Source organism: Piliocolobus tephrosceles, chromosome 13 (assembly GCF_002776525.5).
Source record: "Piliocolobus tephrosceles isolate RC106 chromosome 13, ASM277652v3, whole genome shotgun sequence".
Classification (NCBI taxonomy): domain Eukaryota; kingdom Metazoa; phylum Chordata; class Mammalia; order Primates; family Cercopithecidae; genus Piliocolobus; species Piliocolobus tephrosceles.
In genome coordinates, this window is record NC_045446.1 from 15,610,288 (window position 1) to 15,622,778 (window position 12,491).

A 12,491-nucleotide genomic window follows, 5' to 3' on the forward strand; every position below is an offset into this window, starting at 1 on the left:
GATCAAAACACTTTCCAGGCACTCAGACTGCATCATACCCCTCCCCAGCAGAGGTAACAGACCCACCTCTCCTGCTCCAGTGGTCATGAACCACTATTCTGACTTTTCTCACTATCAATTAGTTGTGGCCATTCTTGAATTTCACACAGATATACATTGTCAGGCATGGTGACTCACGCCTGTAATCTCAGCACTTTGGGAGACTGAGACGGGAGGATCACTTGAGCCCAGGAGTTGGAGACTATTCTGGACAACATAATGAGCCCCACAACAAAAAAAAAAAAAAAAAAAAAAAAAATTAGCTGGTCATGGTGGTGCATGCCTGTAGTCTTAGCTATTTGAGAGGCTGAGACAGGAGAATCTCTTGAGCCTGGGAGGCTGAGGCTGCATTGAGCCATGATTGCACCACTGCACTGCAGCCTAGGTGACAGAGTGAGATTCTGCCTCAAAAAAAAAAAAAAAAAAAATATATATATATATATATATATATACACACACACACACACATTATGTACTTTTTGGCATCTGGTGTCTTTTGCTCAACATCACATTGGCGAAATTAATCTACACTGTGCGTATGAAAGGTTGGTTCTTTTTGTTGTGATGCAGTATTCCGTCGTGTGACTATAGGATGATTTGCTTATCTGTATTCCTATCGGTGGGCATTTGGGCTGTTTCCAGGTTCTGGCTATTATGAATAAAGTTGCTCTGGATATTCTTGTACACTACTTCTGGTGAGCATATGCACTCTTTTCGCTCATGTAAATATCTTGGGTGGAATTACCTGATCATAAGGTAGGTGTGTTGGCTTTGTAATGGGCTGACTTGGTTATCCTGAATTCCCTTTCCTGTGCATTTCTGGTTAGACTGGAACATGAAGGTGACTCTTGGAGGAATCTGGAGGGCAGAAGGGAAGCAGCAATCCGTTTGTGGCTCACACATGTTGTGGCTGAACTGCTGGTACACCTGGTTGGCAGGCAACTGGCTTCTCCTTTGGCTTCGCCTACCAGAGGGCCAGGTGTTTATGTGGTTAGCTCCATGCAATGAATTTGGGCTTCTGCAAAATACTCACATTAACAACAACAGAGACAAGAGAAGCTGATGTGGATTTAAAGGCTTCAGTTCATCCTCCTGGGGTTCCAGTTCATACTTATGGGGCTCAGCTTGCTCTGTCTTCCCCACTTTATATCCATCTTCCCTTCCTAACTGCCTGACCTGTGGAATTCAACTGCAACATGACATGCAAAGATAATAGCCTTACAAGATTGCTTGACTACCTCTTACAATTGCGTAAGACCAAATCCCTGTAGCAATCCACAGAGAGAGTGGTTCCGCATCCCTGGTTGAACTTGGCTGATTCACTAAGTGTTTGTTTAACTCATTTCGAAACTGCCAGACACTTTTCCAGAGTGGCTGTTACTGCTTACTCCCTCCAGTTGTTCTGTGTCCAAGCCCCACCTTGATATTTGCATTCTTCAAAATGTTACCCATTCCAGTGGGTGGATATACCTGCATTTTTAAACAGCTTGTTATGAAAGCGAGTGGGTAAGAAACTAGTCTGAGGAAAGAATTCAGTCCTTAAAGGATGCCAGTTTGATTTTCAATGATATCTTCACCACTTACTGGCTGTGTGATCTTAGTTGACTTTTTATCTCTCTAGGCTTCAGTTTTTTCATCTATGAAATGAATTATTAATCATCGCTAACAAGTATTGACTGCTTACCAGATGGCAGACACAGTTCTAAGCACTTTATGTGTATTCCCTCATTGAATCCTCTTGACAAATGTTGAGGTGGGTGCTATTATTATCCCCAATTTGGAGAAAGGGAAACTGACTTAGGTAATCTGCCCGAGGTTGCAAAGCTTATAAATAACAGAGCCAGGATTCAAACCCATACAGTCTGGCTTCCAAGTCCATGTTTTTATCATCTCCATCTCTCCATCGTAAGGAAGCGCGAGGATACAGTGACAACATGGAAGTGAATTATCTGCAAAGGGCAGCACAGCTAGTATGTATTGATTATTTCTCTTCAGTGGGTCTCAATGGGAAATTGCCTTTCAGTTCTATTAAATATGCAGAAATTAATCTAAGCAAACAAGGAAACAAAAAGCCTTCCACAATCATGATAAATGTAGCCAGAAAGGTAAGCTCTTCCTAGGATCCAGAAAAATCCAGCACTGTCCAAAGGAGAGGACACCCAGATGGCTCCTTGCCTTGGATATTCTGATCCTTGGCTGGATGGAGGCTTTATAGAGGTATGTCAAGCTTCACCTAAGTGTTAATCCATCAACTCCCTTCCCTCTGACTTTGTACTCAACAAAGAACCTTCTAGTATTGATTTCCTTTCCCAAAAGCCTGTTCTTCCTGAAAGAGATTGTGCTGACCAGTCAGCCTTAGGATTCCCGTCTGCTGGGTGGTTTTATTTCTCAGTGTAAATTAATAAATTGCATTTCAGGTTTATCAATCAGTCTCTTATGAGTTGGTTTAGTGTGGGTCATTTCCCCTAGACTTAATCACAACAACTAAGCTCCCAGGGAGGGGCGGGGAAGGGAACACCACTGGAGTAGTATAATAGAGATGTCGGAAGAATGGTATGAAAAGATATACTATCAGGCTGAAGAGGACACAGAGAGGACTTCTGTATGGGGAAGGGAACATCAAGACAGGATTCCTGGAGGCAGATCACACTGGCATAGGAAAAGAGGTCCTTCAGCATAATGGTGAAAACATGGACTCTGGAGTCTGCCTATCTGGGCTGGAAGTCTATCTCCTCCCAATTACTGACTGAGTGACTTGACCAAGTGACTTCATCTCTTGAGGCCTCAGTTTCTTCACCTTTAAAGTTGGCATAATGATAGACCTCCCCTCCTTATGGGGTGGCTGTGGGCATTAAATAATAATATATATTACATATAGCTCTCAGCATAATGCCTGTCCCAAAAGCAACACTCAGTAAATGATTGTCATTACTGTTGCCCATTATTAATACCCAAAAGGGTGCTTTCATTGAGAATTCTAGACAGGCACACATTTGAGGCCTACTGCCTCCCTCAGGCCCCTGAGGCAATTTTGTCTTAAAAGGAATAAGAATTGAGTCTGTGTTTGCTTTAAGACCTGGAGGGCAGAATGCTTTTTGCAGATAGGGCTCTTTCCTTGAGAGTGGTCACAGCCCATCTTGCGGTTTTGCAGCCCACGAGGAGAGCTGCATGTACAATCTATAAGAACCCATCAGCCCCGGGAACTTCCGTGGTTTCTGAGTCACTCTCAGGCCACTTGAGCTTCCAAGCAGAGGCTCCCAGGGCAGACTCACCATACAGGCCTTTTCTGCCCTCTCCCGTTCCGCATCTGGCGGCACATTGCTGCACCCCACGACAGATCCCTGCTTACCGTCAGCCTCTGTATGGAGTCCCAGCATTTCAGCAAGTCAGGGCTAAGAGAGGTTCAGCACTCGCTTCACAGAGGTAGGAATGGAGGCCCCAAGAGAGAAAGGTGCCCGGGGTAGCCCACCCAGGGGGCTCCAGAGCCGGGACTGGACCCTGGGTCTCCCACTTCCTTGTCCAGTGCTCTGTCTACAGTCCCCAGTGGAGCCTTCCCTGATTTCACCACAGACTTGCTTCTGGTCTAATGCCATGCCTCGAGTATCCTCTGGGGTTCCCATCCTACATGTGCTCTCCTGGCAAGTGGAGGTTCCCCTCCGCCCCAGCTTCTCCTTCTCCCTCCAGCGGATCCCTACCCGCTTCCCCACCCGCCAGCACCATAGAAACTGTTCCAGTCTTTTCCTGCTTCCCTTTGCCTTTTTTCACAACAAAAGTCCAATGTTCAACTGGCCCCAGCAGTTTCCTGCTCTTTTCATCTTGGGGGAGTTGGGCAAAGCTCCCAGTGTGAAAAACCCCGTTGTTTTCACTCAGGAGTCCTGTCTCCTCCTCCTGGATCCATTTCCTCTTTTCATGATCATGCGTGTGGGTGGGTGTGGGCGTCTGTGTGAGCAGAGCAGGGAGACACAGAATCACAGACAGGCAGCACTACTCTCTTTGTTTTCATCAAGGGTGCCGTCTGAAAGAACTACCCATCTTCATTCCTATTAGTAATAATTGGTACCCCCATCAACCCGATTCCAGAGTTCCTGCTCTGTCTAGCTCTTGGGAAGCCTCCCAGGAAGGCTGGGTAGGGCACAGATTAAGAGCATCAGCTGGCTGGGCATGGGTGGCTCAGTCCTGTAATCCTCCTAGCACTTTGGGGGACCGAGGCAGGCAGAGCACTTGAGCCCAGGAGTTTGAGACCAGTCTGGCCAACATGGCGAAACCCCATCTGTACTAAAAACGCAAAAAAAATTAGCTGGGAATGGTGGCGCACGCCTGTAATCCCAGCTATTCGGGAGGCTGAGGCAGAAGAATCACTTGAACCTGGGAGATGGAGGCTGCAGTGAACTGAGATCACACCACTGCACTCCAGCCTGGGTGACAGAGTGAGACGCTTTCTCAAAAAAACAAAACAAAACAAAACAAAAGCATTCGCTGCATTCAGAGCATCAGGTTTCTATCCCAGTCCTGGCACTGCTACCTGGTGATGTTGGGGGAGCTGCTTCATCCCTCTGGGCTCAGTTGGCCCAGATAATAGATGCTAATAACAACGCCTATCGTGAGATTCAGTGACAGATTAAGCAAAAAGCGCTTCGAATCAGATACATAGTCAGCGCCCAGTGCACTGCAGGTATTACTGATATTTCTTCTTTTTCTTCTCGGGGTGGGACGCGCCTGCACGTTGACACACTGTTCCCCAGCCTGCTCCTCAGAGTTGCAGGTTTAGATATTGTCAGTGCACTGAGGCATTCCTTTCTGGCAAAGTCTATCGGGAAGTCCAGTTACCAGTAAACGGTTGCTTGATGAACATGGAAGTGGAGCTGGGGCTTGGGAGGGTGAGTAGCAGGAGCCTCACACGGCCTGGTGTGGTGGGGCCTCGGGCTCCTCTTTCTGTTAGGCCTGGCCCAGCGCTTCCAGTGTCTGGTCTGGTGGAGGAGCTGTTTTCTGCATGATGAAAGGGAGGCTGATCCAGGTACAACCTCTGCTGCCTCTCGCATCCACTGAAGCTGAGCTGGCTGCTCTGAGGGGCCAGAGTGGCCCCTCCCTCCAGTGCCTCTTTGGGTGTCCTTTCAGATTCTCTCTGTTAAACAGAAAGGTCTCCCCAGAGCAAGGAGGCCTCATTTTGGCTGTGTAGTAGTTCCCCCACCCTCCTGAGAACTGCTTTGAACACACTAGGAGATACCCTGAAGAGTGCAGCTCTAAGGCTCCATCCCCTTCCTGTCTACTCTGGCTCAGGAGCAGACCTCCCACAGCTTACAGGACAATCCAAGCCCCTGCCTTAAGCCCAAACAGTCTTGGGGGGTTGCACTTGGGGGATAACGTTTGGGTGTTATCTAGAGATCGGTTCTCTAGGGTGGGGCTTCTTAAGCAAGGTAAACTGAGCTCACCCATTACTTAGTGGATTTTTTTTACTCCTAATTTCTTTCTTTTTTGGGTTAGGAACACTTTAAAATTCTCCCTAAATGTAACTTTATTTCCTCTTTGTTTTCCGGTAAGTCAATCATATTTGTTAACAACAGTAGCTGCTATTTATTAATAGTGTACTAATTGGGCAGTTTTCATACATTATCTTTAATCCATACAACTCAATTCCAGTTTTACAGATGAGGAGACGGAAGCTCGGAGATACCAGTCATCGGCTTGATAGCAGTGTGCTTGTATTATTTTTGGCACTGCCTCAAGAGGATGAGAATTTTCTCTGTAGGTGAAATGATGTTTGCATTTACCTTTTGCTTTCTGACTTCCAAAACAGGCTCTAGAAATCCCTTTCAAGACCGTAGGTGAGAAAACTGAACATTTTAATTTGCATGAGCCCATTGTGAAAGGAAAGCTGATGTTTGTTTGTTTATGTGTTTGGCATATGGGAAATCAAAGCCCTTTATGTGAATGGGGCTCAGAGTTTATCTGCATATATAAATTTAGAAAATGATGTCAGAGGGTAGGAGAGAATATCTGGACTCTGCCCAGGGAGTGGCAACTGCCCTCTCTGAGGTTGTTCAGAGGAAGCTTGAAGAGAGAGGTCCGTGGAGAGGTGGGGGCTGCATTGGAAGGTGGTGCTCTTGAGGACTAGAGGATACTAGCCATTGCTTGTGCCAGGGGAATGATGGAGTGCAGCTCACTTATACTGCCCTGTTTGGCAAACCCTCTTTCCCTGACCTCAACATATCCATCTTCCCACTCTGTCCATAAAAGCATCCATAGGGTGGATCCTGGGTATCCAGATCTGCTGATGATGGGAAGGAGAACCACCTCCTGCATTGGTACTTTGGTAGCAGGATGCAAGAGACCCTGTTCTATGCTCCCTCTTCCCCTGAAAGCAATGTCCCATGGCTGGCGTCCCCAGACCCTGGACTGGTCCTTACTAGCCAGTTGACTGGACCTCAGAAGGATTTTGAGCAGTTACGTGAAGTCATCCAGTGGCAACCATGGAAATAAACTCTTGCAGCAGAATGGCGATGGCTTGGAAGCAGATGATGCCTGCGTGAGAGATGGTAAGTGTCTGCATAGAGCAGTGGCCAAGGATGGATAGGAGAGATATTAAGGGGTGAAATCAATAGGACATGATTGACTGATGTGGGCTGAAATCTTAATGTCCTCACTTAGACAACGACGCTGGCCTCAAATCTTGCCACTTTCTTCACAAACCTGTGCTCTAGCTGGTTCCCAGATGTTCTTGTTTTGTTGAGGTTCTGTGCCTTTCAGTGTGCTGTGCTGGCCTCTGCCTGGAAGACCATTCCCTCACTTCAGAAATCTTGCGTTTCTTTGTCTCTCCCACTAGAGAATGAGCCCCTTGAGGGCAGGCACTGAATCTCTTCTCTATGAATCCCAGCACCTGGCACAGAGCCTGGGGTGCCACAGGTATTTGTTTGAACCAATCAATCAATTAAAAAAAAAGATGTGAGATGATGCAGAAGGAAGCGAAAAGAAAAGGGATGAAGACATCGGGTGCGACATCAGACCTTATTATAATCACTTCTCTCTCCGAGGTTACTCATTAATCCTCATCGGAGCCAGGCGGGAGAGCAATCAGAATAGCATCTGCCTTTTCTAGCTGCTGGAATTCGAACCAAAGAACATGGGAATGGTTCAGAGGATATTCTAATTTCCTGTCCCAAGAGTTCAGTAAGACTTGTGTTAGTAGAGGCCATGTCTTCTGCAGACATTGTTGGGAGGTGTGTAGTGGAGGCTCTGAGTCAAGAGAGGTAACAAGATAAGATTCTTTCTTTGCTTTGACTTTTTTCTGTTTCTCCCTTGCTACTTCCACACTTACTGATCCCCCAAGGTCCTCAGGAGACTAAAATGCACGCCAGAGCAGAAGACAGGGCATGCATTAATTTCAGTCTGTCTTGCAGTAAAATAGAAAATCTTGCATCTTAAGCCCTGATTGTCCTGGGCTGCTATATTTTTGTGGATTAAAATATATTTCTTAAAATAACTTAAAATGTTATTTTAAGAAGAGACTTGGCCGGGCGCGGTGGCTCAAGCCTGTAATCCCAGCACTTTGGGAGGCTGAGACGGGCGGATCACGAGGTCAGGAGATCGAGACCATCCTGGCTAACACGGTGAAACCCCGTCTGTACTAAAAAATACAAAAAGCTAGCCGGGCGAGGTGGCGGGCGCCTGTAGTCCCAGCTACTCGGGAGGCTGAGGCAGGAGAATGGCGTAAACTTGGGAGGCGGAGCTTGCAGTGAGCTGAGATCCGGCCACTGCACTCCAGCCTGGGCGACACAGCGAGACTCCGTCTAAAAAAAAAACAAAAGAAGAGACTTGTTTTCTCTAATGTCCAAATGTTTGTTAAGATGGGGTGATGAGAGCACAGGTTTCAGAGCTGGGAAGGTACTGCGGCTTCGTAGAGTGACCATGGGCAAGTTCCTTTAAAATTCCTCCCCAAAGCTGCTTCTCTGGCTCTGTCTACATAACTGCAGACTAGAAATCCACTACCCTACAATCTGCCTACAGCACCTGCGCCATGCAGGGACCTCATACACCCATCTCATACTTCGTTTAAGACAATTCCTATAATTAAGGTACTATTGTCCTTGTCTTACGGGTGGGGCAGCCAAAGAGCTTGCCTCAGGTTATATAACTAGCAAGTAGCTTGTGGTACAGGACCCCAGCTACCCTTCCTCCATTCAGTCAAGTCAGTAGAATGGTCACAGACTTTATCTTTTGTGTTTTGGTGGCGAACTGGAAAATACTCAGTTGGATCTGGAAAATACTCAGTTCTGGCTGTCCCCTATCCTAACCTCTATTTCTTCCTCTTAAAAAAAAAGAGGAGTGGGCTTGGAATAGCTGGAGTTCCTGGGCCCCCACGGGATCCAGGTAGCCGGGGTTGGGAGTCTGCAGACTGCTTCTAATATGCAAGAAGCTCTCCCCCAAACTGAGCTTTTGGCAAGGAAACAGCCACACAGGCCAAAGAAGACATCAGCTCACGTGCTCTGGACTGGAAGGCTAGTAAGGCAGCTGCTTAGACTGGCTACTTCACGCTGATCACAAGCTCCGATGGGCAATTATACACGTCTTTGATGAATAAAAAATGGGGCAGTGAATGAATAGTTAATCAATGCAGTCTGGTGAGAAGGCTCTTTCAGAACCTGGGGGGTGGGGGTGAGGCAGGGAGTCATCTAAGGGGTTTGGGAGTGAAGAGATGGGGCAGTCCTCCAGGGGATGGTTTCTGAAAAGGCCTCAGTCCTGGTTCTTGGCTCCCTGATTCTGTGGTTGGGATGTTTTTGGCAGCTGTGGGAGTGTGAAACTGGGAGAGAGGGTTGAGGTGGTGAGCAAATAGGAAAAATATGTTCCCTGCCCACCCAGCGGTCAAGGCAAAATGCACAAATAGAGAGACAGTGTGTGTGCCTATGCCCGCATGTGCTGTGTGTCCTCTGGCTGCTGTAAGTGGGTGACATTTTTCCTAGGTGGGCCTGCGCGTGTAACAGCATTCAACTAACTTGGTTAGGGGAGGCAGAGGCAAGGGGGCTGGGAGAGCTGAAAGGCAGTGAGGAGGGAGGGAAAGGCGCCGCTGGGGTTATAGGGGATCCTAGAGGGAGAAGTTTCAAAAGGGAGAGGTAAAAAAGGCGCGGGAGGCTGTGAGCAAGGAAAAAGAAGAAGGAAGTGATGGAGAATGGGAGGCCTGCCCCAGCCCCTTCCGGGAGGGCAGGCAGGGGCGGAGGCAAGCAGGGGACTGGGAGGGGCGGCGAGAGGCGCGAAAGCGAACCTGGCCCGCGCGGAAAGGGCGCGGAGAGCCCCGGCGCGGAGCACGCGGGTAGGGCGAGGGGTCCCCTTTCGGGGGCCTTGGGGCTCCGAGCCCGGGCTGGTCCCTCGGGCTCCTCTGCGGGGAGGGCCGGCCGCAGGCTGGAGCGGGGTGCGGAGGCTGGCGGGGAGCGGCCCCCGGAGGCTTTCCCGGTAGAAGCTGATGCGAGGAAGGGCAGCGGGGACCATGTTTGCGAGTCCTAGGCGAGGGTCATAGGAGCTGGGGTATTTCTGGCAGTAGAACGGCCTGCCTCGTGACTAAACTAGCCCTGTGATCTTGGGCAAGTTCCTGAAATCTGCGGGAGTTTTTTGTTTCATTGTCAATAAACTGAAGATAACAACACCAAGTTGGCAGCGGGAGTTTGTGTCTTCTGTGTAGAGTCTCCCTGCCCCTGCACCTGGTTGAGTTGCTGTCATTATTTTAGTGGACGGTATTCAGAATTCGAGCGCAGGAGCCTCCGCTTCTCCACCTGCTGCCGGGGAGCTATTGGGTAAGTCGTTTATCTCACCTGTGACTCCAGGTGGCAATTAAGATCTGCCCCTCTACTTGCCACGTGGTTACTCAAATGAGGTGCCTAAGGTGGTGTATTGGAGTATTTATTCCCCATATTTGCTGCCAGCGGCCACGATCACCCTGCCTCTTAATGCACCCCACAAATAACTCTAGTCCACCTTTGCCTTTCCCGCTGGCCTTCTCTTCCAGCAGCCTCTGTCTTTATTTTACAGGATCTAGAGAATCACTCGCTGATGGTTTCTGCCCAGGCTTGAAACAGAACCAGAGAGCTACGGGAAGGGAAGGGCTTGGCTTGCCAGAGGAATTTTCCAAGTGCTCAAACGCCAGGCTTACAGCGCCTGTGATCCGTCCAGGAGGACAAAGTGGGATTTGAAGATCCCCTCCACCTCTGCTCATGGCGGGCCAGGGCCTGCTCCTGCACGTGGCCACACTGCTGACGGGGCTGCTGGAATGCCTGGGCTTTGCTGGTGTCCTCTTTGGCTGGCCTTCACTAGTGTTCGTCTTCAAGAATGAGGATTACTTTAAGGACCTGTGTGGACAAGATGCTGGGCCGATTGGCAATGCCACAGGGCAGGCCGGTAAGGGCAGGGATGACTTTTCTAAGGAAGTTAAGTCTGGCTCCCAGGTGGTGGCAAGGAGCAGGAAGGACTCTGGCCCCTGCCCACCCCTCTTTCTATGATGAGAGGAAGGGTCAGCAGCCCTCACCCCACTTGGTCTGGGAAGTGCCTGGAAGGGAGGCACCAGCTCCTGAGGGGTAATTAGGGGCAGCCACATTTCAACTGAGCTTAAGGGACAAATTTCTGACTGACAAGCTGTCCGAGGTGGAGGGGAGCCCAGGCTGTGTGCTCATTTGGCAGGAAGGCTGGGATGCATGGGAGAACTTTTTTCTCCTCCAGACTGCAAAGCCCAGGATGAGAGGTTCTCACTCATCTTCACCCTGGGGTCCTTCATGAACAACTTCATGACATTCCCCAGTGGCTACATCTTCGACCGGTTCAAGACCACCGTGGCACGCCTCATAGCCATGTAAGTCCCAAAGGCCCAGCCCAGGCAAAGGTGGGCGATAGGAATCCTTCAGGCCGCAGCCTAGCTTGGAGTGAAATCCAGGTCAGATTTCCACCACACCTGCAGCTCACTCCCGGCAGCTGTTAGGAACAGCCCCAGGCAGCGGGAATTTGTAGACTCCCCACTTCCCCACAGCCCCGCTTCCATTTCCTTGCCTCTTTCCCTGCTCCGCCTGCATGTGGCTTCCCTATCACGTGCTGAACTGAGCCGGAGGCCAGGCTGACTTCCTGTAAGGGCTGGCTTGGAGCCAAGGTTACAAAATTAGCAAAAGCTAAAATTGCTCTTCTCTTCCTTCACCCCGAGGATCCTTGTCCTCATCCCCTGCACAGCCTCACATCCAGGTTGCTCAGGCTTCATCCTCATCCTCCTCACCACCTCCCACCCCCATCACTCCCCAGGGGCTTAGCTAATAGGAAGTTTCCTTGGTATTGCCACTGGTGGAATTTCAGGCCCCTTCTGACCGGAGGGGAGACAGTGGGGTTTTCCTGTGCAGATGAGTCAGAAGGTTCGGGATGTGATCTCACACACACAGTGTGTTGCTGCATCCTAATCTCGTGCTCTGTGGGCAGGCTCAGTGATAATCAGCGCCCTGCTGGGGACTGATACAGCTCAGAGCAGGTGCTCCCAGGGAGGCACATGTGAGATCAGCTGTCAGAGAGAGGAACGGGAGGGCTGGCTGGGCCTGCCTTTCTGGAAATAGCCAGAGAGTAAAGCCAGTCCCTTACATTTTAAGCCTTTGGATGCAGAATGACTGTGTCTCAGGCCTTCTTGGTCCTTGGCTCCCTGCTACCTCCCCTTTCCTCCCCTTCCTTTGTCCCCTCCCTCTTCTCCAGCCTTAGGACATTGCCTTTTTTTTTTTTTTTTTTTTTTTTTGACTCCATGCCTTACAAGACCCCTAAATGCTAAGGGAGCCTTATAACCTTGGGACTGTAGTCCTGAAATTATAGCACTCTGAGCTAGTCAGTCCAATCATTTCTTTTTATAGAAAAGGCTCCTGCAGCCCAGAGAAGGACAGCGCCTTGCCCAAGGTCACAGAGTGAGGAGGAGTTAGAACTCAAGGACCTTGATTTGCAGACCAGGCACTAACCCCTTTCTCCAAGGGGTTGGGCTGTTGGGGCTTCCAGGTGGGAGGACCTTGGCTTTGCCCACTCTGTCCTGGCTAAGTCCCAAGCTAACCACGTCATCAGCTGAGCTCATTGTCCAAGGCTGCCTATGCTAGCCTTGGGCCTCAGAATGAGCAAAATGCACTGTCCATGAGGTCAGGACCACATCTCAATCTCATCGCGGCTTCTCACCTGGTTTTGAGCCTGGGGCTCAGAGGCATCAGTGCCCGTTGCATCCCAGGCTGAGGGCGCGGTCAAGTCCTACACTTGTGGGCTGGGTGAGCAGAATCATGTTTGTCTCCCAGGTTTCTCCTTTCTTGACAATATTCTGCTTTTCCTGTTCTGTGTTTCAGATTTTTCTACACCACTGCCACACTCATCATAGCCTTCACCTCTGCAGGTGAGTGCTGTCAGGTGGGTGGGAGGGATGCAAGCTCAGGGGCACCTGGTGGCTGGGGCAGGTGTGAGCAGAGAGCTATAGG

The 12,491-nt window shown here is 49.6% G+C and overlaps 1 protein-coding gene across 3 annotated transcripts in view; it reads left to right on the top strand.

Moving 5' to 3' along the window:
- The first annotated feature begins 4,469 nt into the window (after positions 1 to 4,469).
- The window catches only part of SLC43A3 (solute carrier family 43 member 3), a 28,240-nt gene continuing 20,218 nt past the window's right edge, over positions 4,470 to 12,491 (top strand). For 2 of the 3 annotated variants that reach the window (XR_002732288.2, XM_023215593.2), the window contains exons 1-5: positions 9,240 to 9,340; positions 9,753 to 9,818; positions 10,054 to 10,419; positions 10,738 to 10,867; positions 12,363 to 12,409. Coding sequence is in view for 2 of the 3 variants with exons in the window: in XM_023215593.2 (XP_023071361.1) it covers positions 10,236 to 10,419; positions 10,738 to 10,867; positions 12,363 to 12,409 (361 nt within the window). In the remaining variant the exon portion in view is untranslated. Of the gene's footprint in view, positions 6,573 to 9,239; positions 9,341 to 9,752; positions 9,819 to 10,053; positions 10,420 to 10,737; positions 10,868 to 12,362; positions 12,410 to 12,491 lie in introns of those variants that run through there. The other variant, XM_023215594.2, reaches the window with a different exon arrangement.